Source organism: Monodon monoceros, unplaced genomic scaffold, assembly GCF_005190385.1.
Source record: "Monodon monoceros isolate NGI ecotype Baffin Bay Population unplaced genomic scaffold, NGI_Narwhal_1 Super_Scaffold_7, whole genome shotgun sequence".
Lineage (NCBI taxonomy): Eukaryota > Metazoa > Chordata > Mammalia > Artiodactyla > Monodontidae > Monodon > Monodon monoceros.
The window spans coordinates 31,728,582-31,749,494 of NW_021703784.1; the positions used below are offsets into that span (position 1 = coordinate 31,728,582).

At 39.4% G+C, this 20,913-nt stretch overlaps 1 protein-coding gene across 6 annotated transcripts in view; it reads right to left on the reverse strand.

Annotated features, from left to right (window-relative positions):
- The window catches only part of ARHGAP42 (Rho GTPase activating protein 42), a 330,059-nt gene that overhangs the window by 43,313 nt on the left and 265,833 nt on the right, over nucleotides 1-20,913 (reverse strand). For 2 of the 6 annotated variants that reach the window (XM_029209704.1, XM_029209702.1), the window contains exons 23-24: nucleotides 12,807-12,886; nucleotides 12,314-12,441 (exon numbers count right to left, since the gene is read on the reverse strand). In XM_029209704.1, the coding sequence (XP_029065537.1) occupies nucleotides 12,353-12,441; nucleotides 12,807-12,886 (169 nt within the window). In that variant the 3' untranslated portion in view covers nucleotides 12,314-12,352. Of the gene's footprint in view, nucleotides 1-7,216; nucleotides 10,709-11,920; nucleotides 12,442-12,806; nucleotides 12,887-20,913 lie in introns of those variants that run through there. The other 4 variants (XM_029209699.1, XM_029209705.1, XM_029209703.1 and 1 more) reach the window with 3 other exon arrangements.

Genomic DNA, 20,913 nt, shown 5'->3' on the forward strand with positions numbered 1-20,913 from the left:
GAGCTGCTATGTCCCTAGCTAAAAAACTGGGGTTCCTATTACTGTGAGAGAAAGGAGAACATTGAGAGCACTGGGAAACAACTGACAGTGTTCACCATACTGAGCTACAAAGCAGAGGAACTCAGGGATTCTCATTGCTATGGTCCTATCATTACTGTTTCAATTATCTATTGTTACACAGACTGTGCCAAAATTTGGTGGCTTAAAAGGATTCATTATTTTTCATGATTTTATGTGTCAGGACTTGGGCAAGTGAGTTTTTGTGTTCACAGTTGATTTTTGGGGTCACACAGAGCTGGCTGGAGCATGTCATGATGCTACTCCACATGACTTCTCCCTTTCCCTCTTCAAATAATCGATTACATTAGTCCCAGCTTCTTCACAGCGCAGTGAGTGGCTGGCTTCCCCAAGCTGGCCCAGAGCTGGCAAAGCACTTCTACCATGTTCTATTCGTCAAGGTAAGTAATAGGCTAGCCCAGATTTAGGAGGAAGATGACTTGCTCCAGTTCTTGATGGGTGGAGCGGCATGTACTTACAGGGAGGGAAGGAATGTGTGGTGAAGACTGTCTGCCACTTCTGGAAGACTACTTACCACACTCGCCAAACATAATTTGGAATTTTGATTCTTTCTGCCCCTCCTTTCCCTCACCCCCTACAACTGTAAAAGGCAGAAGGTAGAGGCGAGCTGGTCCTTAAGCAATTCCCCACTGTTTTCATTAAGTTTCGTTACCACTAAGAAAAGCAACTCTTTTAAAGCTTTAAGGGGCATTTGGTTTATTTAAAGCAATGTTTCTCACCTAAACAGACCTTATAGCTATGTATTTATTTTTAACATATATTAAGAAAAAATGGTTAACACATCAAAACCATACTTCATAAATATTGCCACGACAAAACTAAAAGTAAAATCTAGTAGTAAATCTAGTAGCAAAGCCCAGCTCTGCCACCTTTGGCCATTTCACTCACTCTCCAACCCCTGAGCTTTGTGCTTCACACCACTAAACACTCCCTGAGTAGAGGGAAGACTGACCTGCCCCTGGAGTCCTGGAGAGGCCCACCATGGAAGAGAGAATGACAGGGCCCTTCAGTTCTGCAATGGCCAGAAAATTTTTTCTGGCACAAGGATCTTGTGAGTTCACAAAGCCGAAGAAAGGCCACCTCCTCAGCTTCTAGGTCATAACTTGGCCCCAGGCAACAGACTGACACTGGGGTCTAAATGCTCTGCTACTCCCACTGGCCCCTCATTATGACTTTCCCCTAGGTACGTCCACGGTCTCTTTGACCATTTCCTCATCAAGTAGGCACAGCAGTAGGCTGGCCTGAGCTTTTAAGCTTAGTCAGCTGAGCCTCATTCCTTAGGTCAAGCTGTCGCCAAGTCAAATTCCACTCCCACCTTCAGAGTCGACCCTTGGTTCTGACAGACACTATTGCCACAACTTTTAGCTACTAGGTACACAGCAGCATTTGCAGCACTTGGTATTCTTGGTATTGGGAGGAGATGGGTCAACAGTGGGGCTGAAATTTGAGAGTTTGATCGTATCTATGGACCCTCTTCCTGAGGGGAAAAACATGCATATACACAGACAAACTAGGGAGTTTACAGCCTCCCCATCCTCTGAATTCCATCCTTGAAACCCAGGTTAAAGCCCCTGATTTTATGGGCAGCATGAAGCAATCAGTCTCTAAGCATTGCTGCTAGTCAGTGCCTGCAGAGCTCCCCAAAAGAGGAATGGCTCAGGCCAGGTGTGTCTACATCACCATGCCTACCAACCAGTTCCAACCACTAAATGTGCCTGGGGCTTTTGGTTACTTCTTTCAGCCTTGGTAACTTTGCCCATTGGTAGTATTGCTGATCCTTCCCCAGCACCCTACAGACATCTGTGCCACATCTGAACCCCCTAAATTACTCATTGAAAACAGTGACCATGTCATGTCACTTCGACCTCTGGAATGAATCATTCCCTTGGTCTGGCCCTGTTTGTCTTTTCTAGGGTTGATGTAACATTGCCTCCTCAGCTTGCAGGGGCCAACACACACGCAACACAACACTCAACCTCCGTTCTGGTCTTCCTAAAGGTAAATCTGATCACATCGTTCTCCCTAAGCCCTCTGTACCGCCTCAGATTGGCCCTCATGCAATTAACACTGCTCATTTGTACCTCATCCTATCCTCCCACGATCTCATGCCAATATATCAGTGCAACACTCGACTTCCCAGCTACTTAGAACTAGCTTTAATCCACGAGAAACCCCAATCAGCTTTAAGTCTCTGGGTCTTTGCTCCCTTCATTCCCTGTTGATGTTCCATCCTTTAAGGTCTACTTAGGACGTTTCCCTTCATATGTAAAACCTTTCACAATTTGTGCCCCTATCACACTTACCTCATTTGTACTGTTTTTAATTCATGTCTCTCTCCCTTACTGAGCTATGAACTCCTTGAGAACAAAGATAATACCTAGTTTTTTAAAATGGTGAGCAACTAGAACAGTGCTTGGCACTATGTTAGTTGAAAGGATGAAGACATGAAAAAAGAGTAAGTGCAGCTCATCCCGCCCTCTCCCATCCTCCACTCTATTCCTTCCCTCAGCCCGTCCTCTCTATGAGCCCCTTCCTCTGTACAAGGTGCAATCCCACCTGACTGCAGAGACCTGCTCCCTTCAGCTTCTCAGTTCATCCATACTTAGCTGGATGACGGCATTGTGCATCCAGGTACCATCAGCCACACTTCTTTCTCTGCATCCAACCTATATACTTTTTCATCACCTCTGCCATCTCCTGGATTCAGAATAGTGCCCTATCTCTCTACGCCTATAACACTCAATACTTACTCTTTTTAGCATTTCATTATATTACATTTCATTGACTTTTATCTGTTATCCCACTAAACCATGGTCCTCCTGCAAGGAAGAATAATGTCTAATTTACTTAGGCGCTCCAATGACTTGCAGAGGTCCTGGTGCTCAGTGACTGTCTTTAGATACTTGTCTAAACTCCCATTTAATTGTTCTATTTCCTCTGTGAAATCCTGACAAATGGTGAGTCATCCCGATGCACTTAAACACTGAAAGAAAGCTGTTTTTTGAGTTCTATGTTTTGAAGAGCTAGTGATAAAACTTTTTTTTTTAACCTTTCTATCATTTTTTCTGACTTCTTCTAAGGGGTCCTATCTTTGACTTTTGGAATAATAAGACGTAAGTCCTGTCTCTTCTTGCCCTTAGATCTCCCCAAAGTCCTCACTGAAAGTTCCAGTATACCAGTGCTTTTCATACTGCAGTGTTGATACAAATGACCTTTCGATCTCATTAAAATGCAGATTCTGCTTCAGAAGGTCTGAGATTCTGCATTTCTAAATAGCTCTTGGATGGTCTGAAGGTTACAAGTGGTGCAGCAACACTCTGGTCTTAAACTATTTTCACAGAATAGGGCGTGAATCCCCTCACCTCACCGTCTTCATCTTTCTTCTGGGTAAGGTTGAGTTTGCCAAAGGCCTCTTTCAAGTATGGTGGCATTTGAAGTTTTACCACACTCCACTTAGTGTAGTAAAAAAGTGGTTCATTGTAAAGAGTACCGGATTTTAAATAAGGACACATGGGCTTGAGTCCAAGCTCTGCCACTAACAACTATTTGACCTTTGGTAAGTTGGAGAAAATAACTTTTCAGTCTCAGTTTTCTTTTCTTAAAAAAAAAATGGCATCCAATAGCTACATCCAGTAGTTGGAAGGATCAGAGGATCATGTAATAGTGTAAGGGAGACCATCAGATTTGTGGCTGTGTACCATGTTTTTGGAGCCATTATTTAACTTCTATTATTGCAGTTTAAGGTTTCACTGGTTCTTTTGCCATTTACATCGAGAGTTGCAAAATCAACTACCAAACACCTAAAGTCTTTAATAATAATTATTATCCAGTAATATCTACTAGGTACAAGGTACTGGGCTAGATCTTTTATACCGATTTTTTAGAAATTTTCACACACCAAAAAGAAAAATAATTTTTTTTCTTCCTTTTTTTAATAGCCAAGGTTGGCTGAATATTACTTTTTGGCTTCTGTTCCATGTGTACCCGTCAGGGAAGACATTCTTCATCAGAGGATATCCTTTTCAGATAAAGTTAGACTTTTTAAAGGTCAAAGCATGTGACAAGTTGCCCTCCCCACACACCTAAAAATTGGTGGTCAGGTCACAGCAGAGAGAGAATTCCAGGATTCTACTGAAAACATGTTGATATGGCCCTGAGTTTTCTAATTAGCGATATGAGAGATTTAGACTAAGTCATTTCCAAATCTTGCTCTCAAAAGCCGTAAGGATTCTAAGAGATGCCAAAAGCTGTGGGCCTGGATGGGGGAAGGGAAAACATTCCCTAACACATGTAGAAGCACACACTAGCAGCTTGGCTTGTATCTGTTTAACATATTGGGTTCCAAGCATGATTTATTTGAAGAAATAATTCTGCTTTAGTTGCTCCAAAAATGTTTGAGAGCCGTTTGAACTGTAGTTGCTACGGCAACTTATGACTCATTCATTCTGTGAAAAATCTGCTTGTCCATAGATATGTAACTTAGTGAATATCAAAATACATGATGAGTATTGGGAGATATATGTTATTATTTTCCTTTCTCTAGCCCAGGCTGACCCAGGGACTCTTTTTTAGTAGATTGGCTGCTGGTAATTTGGAAAGGTAGAATGTTTCAGATAACTTATTTCTATTAAAAGGCAGAGTCCTGCTGAATGCCATGCTTGGCTCATTGACCCAGCAGCAGCACTTGTAAGTATTCAATCAGTATTTTGGGGATTTGTGTTCCCAAGTGTATCCCATATGAAGAGGTTTCAAATGTTCTCATCTACACCATTTTTTTTTTTAATAGGAAGAATTGCTGTGTAAGAAACTTAGAAAAGATTTTTGCTTCTCAATTTTTGGCTGTGCAAAATTTCAATTTTAAGAACTCAACTTCTCTGGCCCAAGAAATTCAACTGTAAGTTTAGTGTAGCTTAATTTTCAAAATTTGGGGTTATTTTGTATTTAATGGTTTAAAAAATTGAGTTCTTCAACATCACTCCCAAATCATCCAGCTTAATCAAGTATTTACAGTTCTAACAGTGAGAAAATCAAATCTTGCATAATCTCTATCCTTAAGAACATACAGTGTTCATGGGGGAAGGGTATGTTTTCTCCATTATAACTCCAAGGTAGAACCATGTATTCAGAGGGTGTTAAAGAATGAATTCCACTACTCCTGGGCAAGGAGACACAGACACAAAAACAACACAAGCCTACAACTGCATTCTTTAAATTCTAGAAATATTTATATGATTGTTTCTTTGTTAACGAATTCATTCATTTAAAGAAAGGGGCTGACCCTACTGTAGAACAAGCTGTGATCTGCTGCTGCCTGGACTCAGAGATGAACAGGCAACATGTCCCACATACAGAACACAATTTAGGGGGAAACAAGTAAAAGTATTTAAATCTTGAATAAAAGTAACTTAAATTCCAAAAAGGAAATAAGATGTCCCCAGTACATGTCACTATCTTGTGGCTACTTTTTGTTACTGTTTTAATTTTTTACATTATTAACTAAACTTTAGATTTCATTTGGACAACACCAGTTTTTCCATTTATGTCTTCTTGCCTTTCCTGGATGTAATCCAGGGGTCCAGTTTCCCAAGTCTCCTCTGATCTGTGAGTTTCTCAGTATTTTCTTGTTTTCCATGATCTTGACAATCTTGAGAAGTACTGGCCTAGTATCTATCCTGTAGAATGTCCCCTATCTGGATGTGTCTGATTTTTTTTTTTTTTTTTTCTCTAATGACTAGACTGGAGTTATGGATTTTGGGAAAAAAACCCATAGAGGTATGCTCTTCTCATCACATCATATTACGGGGTACAAGACAACCACATGATATCACTGATAATGTAAACTTTTATCAGTCGGTTAAGATCCTGTCTGCCAGGCTTTTCCTCTGTAAAGGCACAATAGTTTTTCTGAACTTTTCTTTTTAGAAGCTAGTCATTAAGTCTAGCATTTCCTCAAGTGGGGAAGGGTTAAACTCTAATCCCTAGAGGGAAGGGTAATAAAATTCTAATGGTTATTTGAAATTCTTCTGTAAAGAATATTTGCCTCTTCTCTCCTATTTTACATTTATTTATATAAATGAAATTTATTGCCATTTCCTTATATCAGTGTGGATTCATGGATATTTTATACTTTGGATTATAATCCGATTATCCAATACTACATGACTTATTTTGTTGCTCAAATCCTTCCAGCTTTGCCTGTTAGGAGATGGCTTGTTTTCATTATTTCTAAAATATCATTTATAAGAGATTCCATCTAGGTCAGTTCCTTCTAACCCAATACTCTCAAACAGTAGCTGATCCACAATGATCTCTATTACCTATCCTAACAGTTCTTTCCTGCTTAATCATACTGGAATTTATTCACATTAATACCTTTTTAGCTCAACAGGTCTTTGTCGTGAATTTATTGCTTCTCCTCTTGATATTGAAGAAAGTTACAATCCATTTGAATAAATCAGGTTGTATGCCCAATGGTCCTGTTACTAAGCTGTCAGGCTTAGTTTTTGCAAGGATTTGTTACACTCTAATAATCCATTTAGCTGTGCAAAATAAATACACGATTCCCTTTTTTTTGATGAAGAAAAGCAAAATTTTAGCTAGAAGTCAAACAGTGACCAAAAGGGTCATAAAACTAATAAAAATCTAAGGGGATTATTTGTATGTTGATGCTTCTTCCATGGCACATTTGTAAACTTCCACAGACTTATTTTCAGGTAAGCCTGCATACCTGTTTTTTTGATAATTTGTTTATGATCTGTTTGATTCTCCTTCCTGTAGACATCTGCATTATTAACATTTTCTTGATCTTTCATAATGCCAGTTTCTCGGGAAAAGGTCCAATTATCAGGATCTAAAAGTTATCAATTCTGCTATGATTTTTTTCCATTCAGCCACACCCAAAATGACCATTCACAATACCTGAAACTTTGGGTTTTTTTCTATATGAATCCAAGATAGCTGCCCTCCAACACACTGGGTCTTCAAGTACAAGGACTAAATTAAAATGTGCTTACATAGTTTATTTTTAAAGTAATTTAAAATACAGTGTAAACATACATTAAAGATACTGTGGCAATTTAGATATGGAATAACATGAAGTTATTTACATGTTTGTATATGTATGCGTGCATATATATACATGAAGTGCAGATAAATACAAGACACTACAAAATAAACAAAAAATTCAATATGATAATTTACTGACAATCATTTTCATCATATTTATTATTTAACTTGTTATGTTAATGGCTGCAGAAAAATTCCTAATACTGAAATATGTCATCTAAATATTTAGCTTTTATATAAACTATAGTACCTCAAATTTAACAGTATATAAATAGGATTCAAATTAAAAAACAAAACAAAACAAAAAAGAACAGTCATCTTCCCTGCCACACTCCTTATTTATTTGTAAAGGCTTCAGCTCAGAGTTCAAAAAGACTCTTGAAATTGCAGCCCTCAATATGTGATATCTCAGCTTTTAAGCATACATCATGACTGAAGATACAAAGGCAGATATAAAATCTCTAATGGCCATATAAAAAACAATGCACAGTTTTAATCTAAGAGGCAATGGATTCAAGTCCAGGTTGGGCTCTGGAAGGGTAAAGACCATGGGAAACACTGCCAAGAGATGGTAAAAGGGGAGAAAGTGATCATCTAATTAAGGTGGGGTAGGCACTCTCCCCAACACTGAAGGTCCTCACGTGGCCCTGAACATGCCCATCATGGATGATGGAGGATATTTATGTTTGTGATAACCGTAAATGGCCCTGCCTTTTGAGACTCCTCAGCAAGCACACAGACTCCATTTTTTTCCTATGGCACCAAGAAAGGAATGTTCAACCTCTGAACCTGGCATCTCTCCCATGAGTGCCAAGGAAAGAGTATAACCTGTTGGGTTCTCTAAGTCATGAAATAGCTTCTAAACTTTGGTCGAGAATATGCGCATCAGTTTTCTGTCTGTGGCTTGCTGTGAGTGCTATCAACTTATCTGACATCTGTTATTTAAAACAGTGAATGCAACTGCCTGAAAAAAAGTGAAAAATCCTATTTGTTGATCTGATCCTCTAAAAGACCATGTCATTCCTAAGTGTGAATTTGTCTGAGGTCACTACCACATAGATTTGAGGCACAGAGATACTGGTGACAAAAAACGGATACAGTGAATATGGTTAGGAGATGTGAGACTCGTTGAGAAATACCTGAATTAAGTCTGTGGATCAACGGGAGACAGGTAGGATACAGACTATTCAGAAGTTTATTCAATAGACTATTCACCTGGAAAAAGTGTTTTGAGTTTGTAAGGTAACCAAACAAGGTAGGAGGGAAAAGTAAAAAGCAATTTCTACCCTAAGTGGGAAACTTTTACTAAAGAGGAAAATAACTTCTAGACAATAATCATGTCTCTGCCTTTTTTCTTTACCAGGAGATATGACTTTGGGGTCCAATTCCCTGATCTTAGGACATAGTAATAGCTGTAAATTACAAATGTATTGTAAAACCAAAGAATAAAATCTCTTCCTAAATTGGTCCACCTTCTCTAACTTCAGTCAATAGAGTACAAATCAAGATGGGGTTCTAAATAATTAAGGCATCCCAAATACATAATTGGGGGGCATACTAAAAATTGAAGTTGTTTGAAGAAAGGCTCTGAGGGACTCTTCTAAATCAGCATCCATGTGAATGATATCCTCTGCACATCGGACACGGACAGACCTGAAGATGAGATTGAGAGTGTAGAGGTTGGCAGGTGCTGTCTCCACAGGACTGCAGGGCCAGATTTACTTTCCTTACATAATGGTGGATTTTTAGGAGGCACGCCACAATATATAAAGTCAATTATCACAGAATAGGAATAAACTCCAAATCATTATGTCTCTTTTCCTACTTTTGCTATTTGAGAACCTGGATAGTTTGGGATTGTAAGGTGCATTTAAAAAAAAATCTCCACCCTTCTTGAAAGAGCCACTGTTGGGAAGCCTGATTATGCCCATTCACAGTGCAAGGCACAGAGAGCCAACACAACTGGTAAAACCACTCTCATGTAACAAGGAGAAACGGCACTTTCTCATACTTCACAGACTTTAGAGGAATACAAAGATTATTTCACTGCTCAGACATTTACACACAACAGAAAAAGCCTTCAGTTAACTGACTAGTTCCTATAAGTTGACGGCATTACAGCACAACAAAATCACCTGTAATATACGTAAAAGTTTTGTACTTGAGGATTTTTTCACATAACAGATGAGATGATTGACTTGGACTCATCAATCTCACTCTCATACTGATTATACTGTCAGCAGTGACTAGGGCACCCATGTTGTGTGTTTCAAAGGTGTGCATATGGCAGTTCTAACATATCTTTACTATGTCTCTGAAAAGCTAAGGTTTCATTATTGAAACGCTGTTATAATTTCAAATGTGATCCTCTTCTAGTGACTGGCATTACCTTCTTGTGTAATTAATATTCCATGTGATTTAGAACACATATCCTGATTTTCCCAATGCTCATAAATACTTTTTCTGTTGGAAACATTTCTAGGGAAAAGCAGCTTCAGTCTATCCCTAGCATATGGCCATGACTTGCTTCCACACACAATCAATATGAAGAAAAAAGACTATCCTCACAAATCTGTAAGATTAAAACTTCAAACAAAAGCACAATTTGAACAAGCATTTTTGTAGTTTGTTTCAAAACAGGGACCGTATCAAGTACTGCCACAATATATGCCTCACAAAGAGAAAGGAGAGGGGCCTCACGCCCATGTCTTTAACAGCAAATGCTTTAATTCCTCACTGAGCATCTGTGGAATTAGCTCACAGGCAACTCAGAGGCAGGAACACTCTGGCCTGTGTTAAAATAAAATGAAGGTTGAGATTTCTCTATGCAGCAGCAAGTGAAGTAGCACTCTGAATCACTTTTTGGAGTCAAGTTGGTCTTTGAAAGAAAATCAATTTGCCTTAAGAGGCTCTAATTTAGTAGGATGCCAGATGCTTGCAAGGGTGCTTTAACTGAGGGTGTTGTAGACTAAGGGACTGGTCTACTAGAGAGATTACCTCTGTTCCAGCAGAGGGTAGTCAGGGTGTCAGCAATACAATTACTATTACTAAGGACCACCAAGGATCCAGAGACCAAGAAGTTCTAGCAATACAAAATTATAGTGTAAAAAATCAACACTAGCAGGTAAAAAAAAAGGAGACAAATGTATCAGATTTTTTCATTATATTACTAATTTTTACAACATTAAATATTTTTTATTTCTTTATTTCAATGCACTGATATTTCTTTCTGGTTGTGATTCTGCCTACTGTTATTCTCTTTACCTTTAAATCCTAATCCATTTATTCCATTTTTAATTTTAAAAGCATACATGCTCCAAGACATAGTTGTATATGTGTGTGTGTATAATTTAACCTATTGACTCTAGAAACATTAATTTAAAGTAGAAGAGATTGAGATTACAGATCATAATATCACGTACAAAGAACTGTCTACAGTCAATACCTGAGTGTCTGTACAGTGAAGAACTCTGAAGTAAGAAGTAAAATACTGTGGCCAAGGGGGCTAGTGCTGTGGCAGTAGATGGCAGGGAACCAGCTTTTTGGAATCTTGAGAAGAAAGGCTCTTTGCCATATGCAGATATGTATAGAAATAATATGAGGATTATTAAAATAGAAATAATAGAAATAATGATTGATGAATGATCAGATGTTGATGGTAAATATAAATGGATAGTAAACACCTATTTCTATGCCCTATAAATTCAGTGAAATTCCTAATAAAGGCTGTAAATTGAAAGGCATAACAGAAAATTATGTATGACTGTATTCCTGCTAGAGATGATGAAACAATTTCAATCTCTGGTTCAAAGTAATTTAAGAATCTTGTACCTTTATGTTTAGATTATGTTTCAACTAAGCGTAGACTTTAGAAGGCATAGTGTCCCTACCACTGTCTTAAAACAGCATCTTTATCATTTGTAGGACAATTTCTCAAAAGCCAAAATTAGATATCAATAAAATACTTTGACACTTTACAGAGTTACAAGTAGAATTTAAGTTGTATGCCTGTGTACTGCACTTTTACATTGTTTTCCTATTACTGTAATTATACATTTGTGATACCCCTATAATGCTACCAGCAGAGGATATGTGCATATGATTTATCAGTATTTATATGTTAATGGAATAAAATTTCATAAAATCTCAAAGTTATAAAGATAGTCTTACACATCCTCTAAACCAGGGGTCAGCAAACCATGACCCATGAGTCAAATCTGGCCTGTCACCTGTTCGTGTATGGCCCATCAGCTAAAAACATTTATATTTTTAAATGGAATTTTAAAAGTCAGAGAAGCTTAATATTTCATGACACGTGATAATCATGATTTTCAAATTTCAGTGTCCTGAAAGAAAGCAGTATTGTACACAGCCACAGCCATTTACATGTTGTCTACGGCTGCTTTCTGCTACAATGGCAGAGTGGAGTAGTGTGATGGAGACCACATGACCTGTTAAGCCCAAAATATTTATTATCAGGCCCTCACAGAAATGGTTTGCTGAATCCTGCTCTAAGCCCAGAGAAGGCATCTGGAATGCTGGATAGAATGTTTACAGTGGAATCAGTGTACGACCTAATTTGGTTTCATTTACAGACATCATATACATTACTCATTACTGCTTTTGAATATTATCATCTACTTGGTAAACAAATAAAAATAAACCTATGTTAAGAAAAACTCCTTATTTCCTTGAAATGTTTAGGACCAGCAAAACAATCATATATAAAAGCAGTATATTTTTAAGAAAAAATAATAAATGAACAATTTAAATTACATTTTTTAGTAATGATTTCAAGGTTTCTCAGAGAACACCAGACAGTAAAGGGCAGATTTCAAAAGTCTTATAGCAGATTTCTGGTTTCCAAATTTCTGGAATATAGTACTTAACACAGTATTTGAGATTCTATAATTATTATGAAAGAGACATTGTGGAGAGTTACTTTTCCAAAAAAAGGGGGGGTGGGGAGGGGAGGATAAGCTATTTTAAAATATGAAACTAGCCAAAATTAAAAAGAATGGCAAACAATTTAAACATTTTTCCCCTTTCCATTAATAGGGAGCCACATAGTCTGCTGGTGTAAAACTTGGTAGAAATTGACTGTTTTCATTTTAGCAGGCTGATCCCCATATCTGTGTCAGATAAAATCATAGCACTTATTATTTGTTACCATGGATACCATGAAGATACTGCCATCCACTAAAAAGTATTAGAGGAAGACAACATAATTTTCTGGGACGAGTCCTGTTTTGCCTTCATATGTTGCCTTCAACCATCCTGGTTCCACTGATGGGTACACTGGCAAAAATTAAAATACATAAAGAAATATCACTCAGTCAACATTAGCTTCAAATAATTCTATACACAAAAGGGTAAAAATCCACATCAGATTGTATGCATATATACTCAAGCTGTCAAAACAGTGTCACAGCACCTGTAAACCTGGAAATGCCTTTTGCATTTATATAATCAATCACTCTCTCTCTGACACAGGGGAGGAAACTGGGGTCTAGAGGGATTTGATGCGTTCACTTGTACAGGTATGAGAGGTTGGACATGATTCTGAGTTTCCTGGCTTCTACTTTAGACTCTTATCGCTACACCACTCCTTCTTCCTCCTCCCCATGATGATAAACTTAAGCAAAGGGAATGGGTGTACTTACCATTAGAAAATATCGCTCCCTGTGGGAAGGAAAGCTCATGGCTGTGCTCTGCTTTACAGGAGTACATGGCTTTGGCTTGGCTGAAAGAGCAAAAGACAATTTGTGAAAACCACAATGCTCAAGTATATTTATACTTAAAACTATTCTTAAAAAAAGATACTGGGGCTTCCCTGGTGGTGCAGTGGTTGAGAGTCCGCCTGCCGATGCAGGGGACACGGGTTCGTGCCCCGGTCTGGGAGGATCCCACGTGCCGCGGAGCGGCTGGGCCCGTGAGCCGTGGCCGCTGGGCCTGTGCATCCGGAGCCTGTGCTCCGCAATGGGAGAGGCCACAACAGTGAGAGGCCCACATACCAAAAAAAAAAAAAAAAAAAAAGATACCGGTTTTAGTTATAAGTGAAGCATGATATACATAATGTGCACATGTAAGTGCATAAGTGCATTTCACAAAGTGAACACATTTGTGCAACCAGAGAACACTGACAGCACAACCCAAAGCCTTTCTTGTGCTTCCAGGCAATGCCCCCAAGGGTAATCACCTGACTTACAACAAACAAAATAAGCTGGTTTTAAAGAACACTATTATTTGTTAGTATTCTGCTAAATAGGCTATTTTTCAGCTCTATAGAGGTTCTTAGGTACCTTAAAGCCCTATTTATTTATTTGCCACTTTAATTTCAGACTATAAGAGGTGAGATCCACAAATTAAAAGGTATATAGGGTATGGTAAATAAACTAAGTGGGCATGAAATAAGAAAAACAATAGAATAAGTTGATGGTAAATGGCAACCAACAACAGCCTCACTGTCAGGGAGATGTGGGGACACGTCTTTGTAAATCAGAGTATACCCATGTCTTAAAAAGGGAAAACAGCGCTCAGCTCTGATATCTGTTCTCATATGGGAGTTCAGGTTCCAAGTAGCCAGAAACTCTGTTTTTTTAAGGGAAGCCAGGATTTCAGAGTTTTATATGAGAGCTGTTTCAAACCATCTGAGCCAACACTAAAAAAGCCATCACCTGAGGAGGCTAATGAAGTCGCCTTTACTCTGCAACATCCAATGACCTGACTCCACCTACTTCTCACCATCTCTACCACAACCAGAGTCCAAGCCAAGATCATTTCTGGCATAGCTCACTGAATGGCTTCCTAACTTCCTAAATCCTCTGGGCTTCCTCTTCTGTCCCCTTGCAATCAGTTCTATTCAGAGCAGCCAGAGGGTAGTTTGAAAGGTTTTGATGATCACATGATTTCCCTGAAAACAACCCTGAACTGGTTCCCACCTCTGGTCTCCATACCATATACAATGTGGAACCTGCCAGAATTTCCTACATCTTTTGTACCTGCCTCTACTCACCTACTATACGTCGGTCACACCGGCCCTCTTTCTCCTCCCAAAACACGCCAAACCCATCCCCACCTCAGGGCTGGCTGGGCCTCGCTCTGAGATATTTTCTTGATCTTCACTCGGCTATGGCCCTCTAGTTTATCTTAAATTTCTTGAGTTTCACTGAAGGCCAGGTCTTCCCTGACCACACACTGTAAAATAGCTGCCCAGGCAACTCTCATATTCTCCAGTTTAAAGTCTGCATGGTATTCTGGTGCCACTGTTGATATTTCTTGTCTTCTCCCCCAGTTATAATGTAACCTCTGTGAACAATGCCTGATGCTTAATAGTAACTCAGTAAATATTTACTGAATTAATGAGTTAAAAAAAAAAAGGGAAGGTGCTCTGGACTCTTTTTCTACATGATAAGTCCTCTTAAAGATTCAAGGCATCTTGTCTTTCCTCCCTGAGGTCCCAATCAATACTTCATCTGCAAAGAAGCATCAGCAGTATTTGCCATCTGAGGCCCTCAAAGTAACAGTGTTACATTATGATTACATTTCCCTATTGGAGCTAGACCCTGGGTCTTATCTCTAAACTTCCCGAATGAGGCTAGGTCACTTAAACTAGGGTTCCCAAGTGGCTACCTGAAGATGGGAAAGCTTACAGAGGAAAACCATGGCCCTGCCCCCAGAGTCTATTTCATATGAAGTGAGTCTCAGGCTGTACTTTCAGAAACTTTGCTAGGAGAGTCTGTGGTAGGCACACAACACCACTTCCCAATGAAACATGGTCTAAGGAAAAATTGATGAAGTGGAGGCACCCAGAGAAGGACAAGATTTTACACCAAAGAACAGCCATGTGCTCACATGTGCATGTGAATGTGTGCACGTGGGTGTGTTGGTTGACATGGGTTAGGGGTGCGGGGAGAGGATGCTACCCAGTTATGAAGACTTCTGAGAATCAGACTATGGTGATCTTATATAGAAATGATACTACTAGCTTTTCCTATAAATCTTCTAGTCAAGTATAGACATTTGATCTGATATAATTTGGTGTAACTTGATCTAATTCGATCTGATATAATGTGATCTGATATCTGATATAATTGAGGGTTGCAGAGCCTCTTCTCTAAAAACATGTAAAGATTTTTTAAAAAGTCAAATTTTCTAGCAGCAGTGATTTCCACCAATAATCACTGTCTTATTACTTTGAATCATTAAGATAAATTAAGGCATGCATAAGGAAACAAATTCCAGAGTTATAGAAATGATTAAGATATAATAATCCTTGCAATGACATAATTTTTCATATACTTTAAAATGCAACCAAATTATTTATATTAATATTTCAGACATGAGTGTTCTCCTTATAGTTTTTTATGGGATTGGATGGTGAGGGAACACATACAGAATAATTACATCACTAAATAAATGGATACTGTTAAATGTGTCAAAATATACAGCACAAAATAATATCTGTCATGACTTTTCAATTACCTGTGCATGTGACTAGACAGGTATAATTTTCTTCTGCTGAGCTCTGTATCTACAGGTGTTAACTCAGCAGAGAGCTTTGATGATTTAATGTAGAATTCTGTGTCAGTGAAGTTTTCTTTCCAGGTGCTAATGCTTCTTCTTTTACTGCCTTGGTGTATTGAAGAAGATGTAAAAATAACACTGTCACCTATTGAGTCTCTGTTCACAAGATTCTAATATCCTTTGAAAAGGATTTTGAGAATCCTGCTTCCTTTCGCATTGGAAAGTAAGGTAATGATGCCTGCTGTCCTGAAAGCCATTTCTTCTCTTATCATTTGGAAGATGATCTGTTCACAAGCCCTATTCCTAATTCTAAACACTGTCTAATGCTCACGAGTAGACTTAAAGGTTTGACAGAGTCAGTGTGCAAAATTCTCAATACTCAATGATAAGCAAAATAAAAAATTCACCAAATCAAAATTGATATAATGTTTTCTGAAGGGCCACTTAACAATGTTAAACACACATACACACTCACTGTCTCTCACACACATTTTTTGTATGCTGAGAATTTCACTTCTGAAGTGGGTAGGAATGCCCTTCTGAGGGGAGTAGGAAGATATAGTCTAAAAGGTGCCAAAGCAGTAACATACAGAAAACCTAAAAACAAACAAATCACCACAATCTAATTATTCATCAGTAGACGATTTAATAAACAAAATACACCAAATCCAATGAATTATTAGGTAGCTACTATGAATAATGCTATAGAAGAAAACATGACATGAAACAGTGTCAGCATGCAAGGCAAAAATTTTACAGAAAAATTGGTCATTGGCAAGACCTCCAAACTGCCTATGACAATTCGCAATAAACACTTATAGGTAATGCAATAAACGCACATTTGCTTCTTAGTCACTGGTTGGAGATTTCTTAAAGTTAGTTATATTACTCTTTTCTTAGGTTTTTGCCAACAAATATGGGCTGTTTCCGGCTTGGATGTCTGAGTATTGGATTTCTCAATGCTAAAAATCTCTTACAGGAGCTTGTAGAGTTAAAGTTGCTTGTGTCAAAGATAAGAATATTGCAACTCCATTAAAAATGGAGTGAAAAACTGAATAAAAAAGTCTTTTTAGGTTAAAATGTGTATTTTATCTATTTGCCCAACAATTCTGTTGAGCATGTACTTTCTTGGGCACCATGGTGGGAACAATACCACGAACACCACCTTCATGGGTCCTTTTCTGTGTTTATCACAGAGGAGCAGTTCTCAAAGTGCGGTCAAGGGAAATCTGGAAGGAGGGGTAGGTGGGACCCTGAGAGGCACTACTCTGACAGCTAATGGAATGTGTATGAGAATCCATTTATTTCCTATTATGACAGATATTAAGGAGATCTGCAGAAATGTAAAATCATGCCAGTTCCTGAGGTCCTGGCAGTGACCATCATTAAGGGATAGAAGCTGACTGCAGCATGGCAGGTGTACGGCAACAGCAGAGGAGGGGGCTTCTGTGTGGCCCAGCTTAGGGGAGGATAAGAAACAACTCCTGTTGTCTTAAACACATTAGAAATATGGCCTTTGGAAGAGGGAAGAGATGGGAAGGCGAGACCCTGTTATGACTGGGGGGTAGGCACATAAACTGTCTGACTTGGTTGTACAGAAAAGGGTGACCCCAGCATATGCTGGGGGACTTGTGATCATCCAGGGGACTTGAGTCATATAATGAGTTTGGATTTTGAAAGGAAACCTACATATTTCCTTGGTCCATCCTCTTTATGTAGAAATGAAGGCCAAGAGAAATGAACATTATGGCAGAGTCAGGCTAAAATCTACATCTCCTGATTGATGATCTAGTGCATATCTGGTGAATCCACTTAAATGTCATTTGTAAAGTCTCAAGATAATGTCACTGAAAAATCACTTCTACTATTAATAATTGTTGACTGTTAATAAGAGTGAATAATCACACCTGCATCTTGCTATTGTCACCCATTACTTATGAGCTTATTTTTGTTAAATAAATTCATAAACATTTAAAAATTTTCTGTTTAAATTTCTAATACAATAAATATTAATAGATATAACCCATATAAACAAAAGCTCCTTGGAGGTCCTCAACAATGTTTTTAGTTGTATAAGTTGTTTGAGAACCACTATCAACAGGTAAGATTAGATGGCTGTGCAACAATATGTGGTTATCTTTAGGTGACAAAATGAGAGGTGACTTTTATTCACTTTTTTAGTTTATCAGTATTCTTTATATTCCCTAAAAAAAGAAAAAAAAGTTATTTTTAATTACTATGGCTTCCTTTGTCTTTCTTATGTGTGTCACAGTGCTTTATCTTACGTATGTCTTACATGTGTCAGTGTGCTCTGAACCAATGACTTACAGCCTTTTAAAAACTCAAATTCACTAAACGAGAAGACTGCTGAGCTTTGCTTTGGTGCTTTGTAATTATAAACAAAATATTGGTTTTAAATTATAATAATAGAAAATTTGATTGTTTATAATGGGCCAGGCACTCAATTCTTAATTAATTCTAATTCTCAACTCAACCTTCAGAAAATATTGGTACAGCTTGCCTAAATTATATTACTTTAAAGTGGATTTCCCCACTGCCCAGGTATAAATCATTGAGACAGAGCTGAAAGCTTTGAGGGTACTGTTTTCCACAGGCCTTTGTAATCGTGAGGCAGAGCCTAGTGACATCTGGCTCTTGAAAGCATTTTACAGGTTAAGAGAAACAAGTATAAAATAACCAATGTCTGCTTAGGGTCACGCTAAGTACTATGACATTCTTCTCTATTCCAGTGGTTCTCAAACTTTTTTTTGTACCTAAGAATCACTTGGGGAAGTTGGCAAAAATACATTTTCTCCGGGCCTCAGTCTCAGATACTATGGTTTACCGAGTCTGTGGCAAATTCAGGAATATTCATTTTAACAAGTCTGGCAGGTTAAGTTCCCTTGCAGAGGGGCCCCTCCCACTCCACTGAACCTGATTTCTTAAAGATTTCCAGTGATGTCTTAGAGGTTAAAACCAGTGCCCTCCTCTCATGAGCTCCTTGACTTTTTGGTAGCTTCTACCACACTGACCTTGCTTTCTCCTCGTGATGATTCCTCCACCTTCTTCTTTGCCTGACCCTTAAATGAAACCAGTCCTCAAAGACCAATGCCCAGCCACTTTACCACTTCCCTCAGTAAGCCCCATTACTGGGTAAGCACGCCTTCATCTATACAGTATAATTGCTGTGCAGAAGTTTCTGGCATCAAACTTCATGCTCTCTCCTGGTTCCAGCTGCACGTTTCTAACTGCCTCTCAATGGTCCTCAGGCTCCTCAAACACAGGGGCCAAAATGTTCCTTGCGCCTCTCCATACGCTCATAAACTAAGCTCAGGAGCTAAGTTATCAATCACTCTTTCCGACAATCAGTCTCGAAGACGTGGAACCTTCCCATTCCCAGTATCAAAGCAGTTGCTCAATCCTAGTTCTAGCCATAAAATTCTCCTTACAGTTTTTCATGCTTTTGTTAATGCCCTAATTAAGGTCTTTAAAATATCTTTAAAATATCACCACTTCCACCTTAAATGGTTCTCTTCCCTTCAACAACCTCCTTGAAAAGCCACTTGAATGACCTGATCAAGTGCATCACTGATTAGATCACCTCTTTGCTCAATGACTCTCAGAGCCTGCAGTGAATCCAGAGATGTTATTTTTCTGTTGCTCAAGACTATCCACTAAAATCTCCCAACTGGTCTCTTTCCCAAATGTGGCTAGTCTCTCTACCACCCACTACCAGTTCTACCATTCTTCGAGGTCCAATTCAAGAGTATCCTAAGTTCCCTAGAAGGAAAGCAAAATAGGCATTGTAGGAGGTTAGTAAGGGAAATACCCTCAACTTCTGTTGTTTAGTTGTATTTAATGGTACAAAAGGATTTCAAATGACTGTTAAGAGTTAATGTTCAAATACCAAACACATATTAATTAGAGGCTTGATGATCTTAAGGAAGCAGTTTCAATAATAATAATTATAAAAATATTAGTTATTATTGTAGAGACCGTCTATGGAGAATTTACCCTGTACTTCAAATACATCACTTTGTACAGAATTTGTCAGAAACAGAATTGTGACCTTCATTTCATAGATAAAGAAAATGGATTTCCAAGAATTCAGACCAAGATGGCAGAGTAAGAGAACATGGACCTCACCTCCACCCATGAACACATCCAAAATACATCTACATGTGGAACAATTCTCACTGAAAACAAATTGGAAACTGGCAGGAGGACTCCTGTACAACAACCAAGAAAGATACACATGGAATTGAGTAGGAAGGGAAGAGAAGCATTTGGGTCAGGATCTGTACCCCTGGGAGGGAACTCAGAGGAAAAGAGAGATTAGACAGGCAGAGAGCTATCCTGGGAAGGAAGCGATACAAGCCCCAGGTTGGGTGCCCCAGTCCTGAGGGCCTATGTGGGGGAGAAAAGTGCCCTTGGCTGGTGAGGACCAGTGGTACCAACAGGAGGGCTGTGGGAAGCCTGGATTCCCCTTGGGAAGAGCACATGCACACTGGCTTTTCCCCTGGCAGGGCGGAGAGAGGTTGATCCTAGCGGCTGCTGGGTTTCTGGCAGCTGCCTCACCACATGCACCCCAGATCAAGCCCAGCCAATGCTCCAGCCCCACAGACTCCACATCACAGTGCAGCACTGGACCTGGGACAGCAAGGACTAGGGAGAAGACTTGACTGTGGGATGCAGAGGTGACCCGGTGCCAGGGCAGAGCCTGGGTGGGGCAGTGGCAGCCATTGGTGGCACTTACTCAAGCAGTGCATCAGAAGCGACCCAGATCTCTGACGGTGGCCACTCCACACTCTGTGTGTGTGTGGTGGCCCCCCATACACACAGAGAGTCTGTGCGCGTCCTGCCTGCCTTGCGGAACAGTTCTATGACACGGTAGGGGCAGAAGAGGTCAGGGCAGTGATTGGCTGTGAGGGATGAAGGTGACTTGCACCAGAGGCTGTGTCTGAGCAGAGGCATGGGCACCTGCACAGGCAGTGCATCGGACCTCTGTCTGCAGCTGACATGAGCTGAGAGCCTACATGGGCCCCACCTGCTTTAGCACTTCCCCCTCTGGGGCAAGGGTCCTGGTGCAGGGAGAGGGAAAAACACACACTTAAAGGGAACAGAGCCAGTTCAGGCCATACCTTCAGGGCTTCTGCTCCAGCAACGTGGGATCAGACCCTGTCCCCGGTAGGACAGTGACAGTCGCTAAGCAGAGGCAAAGCCATGCCTCACGTCCTGTGCAGG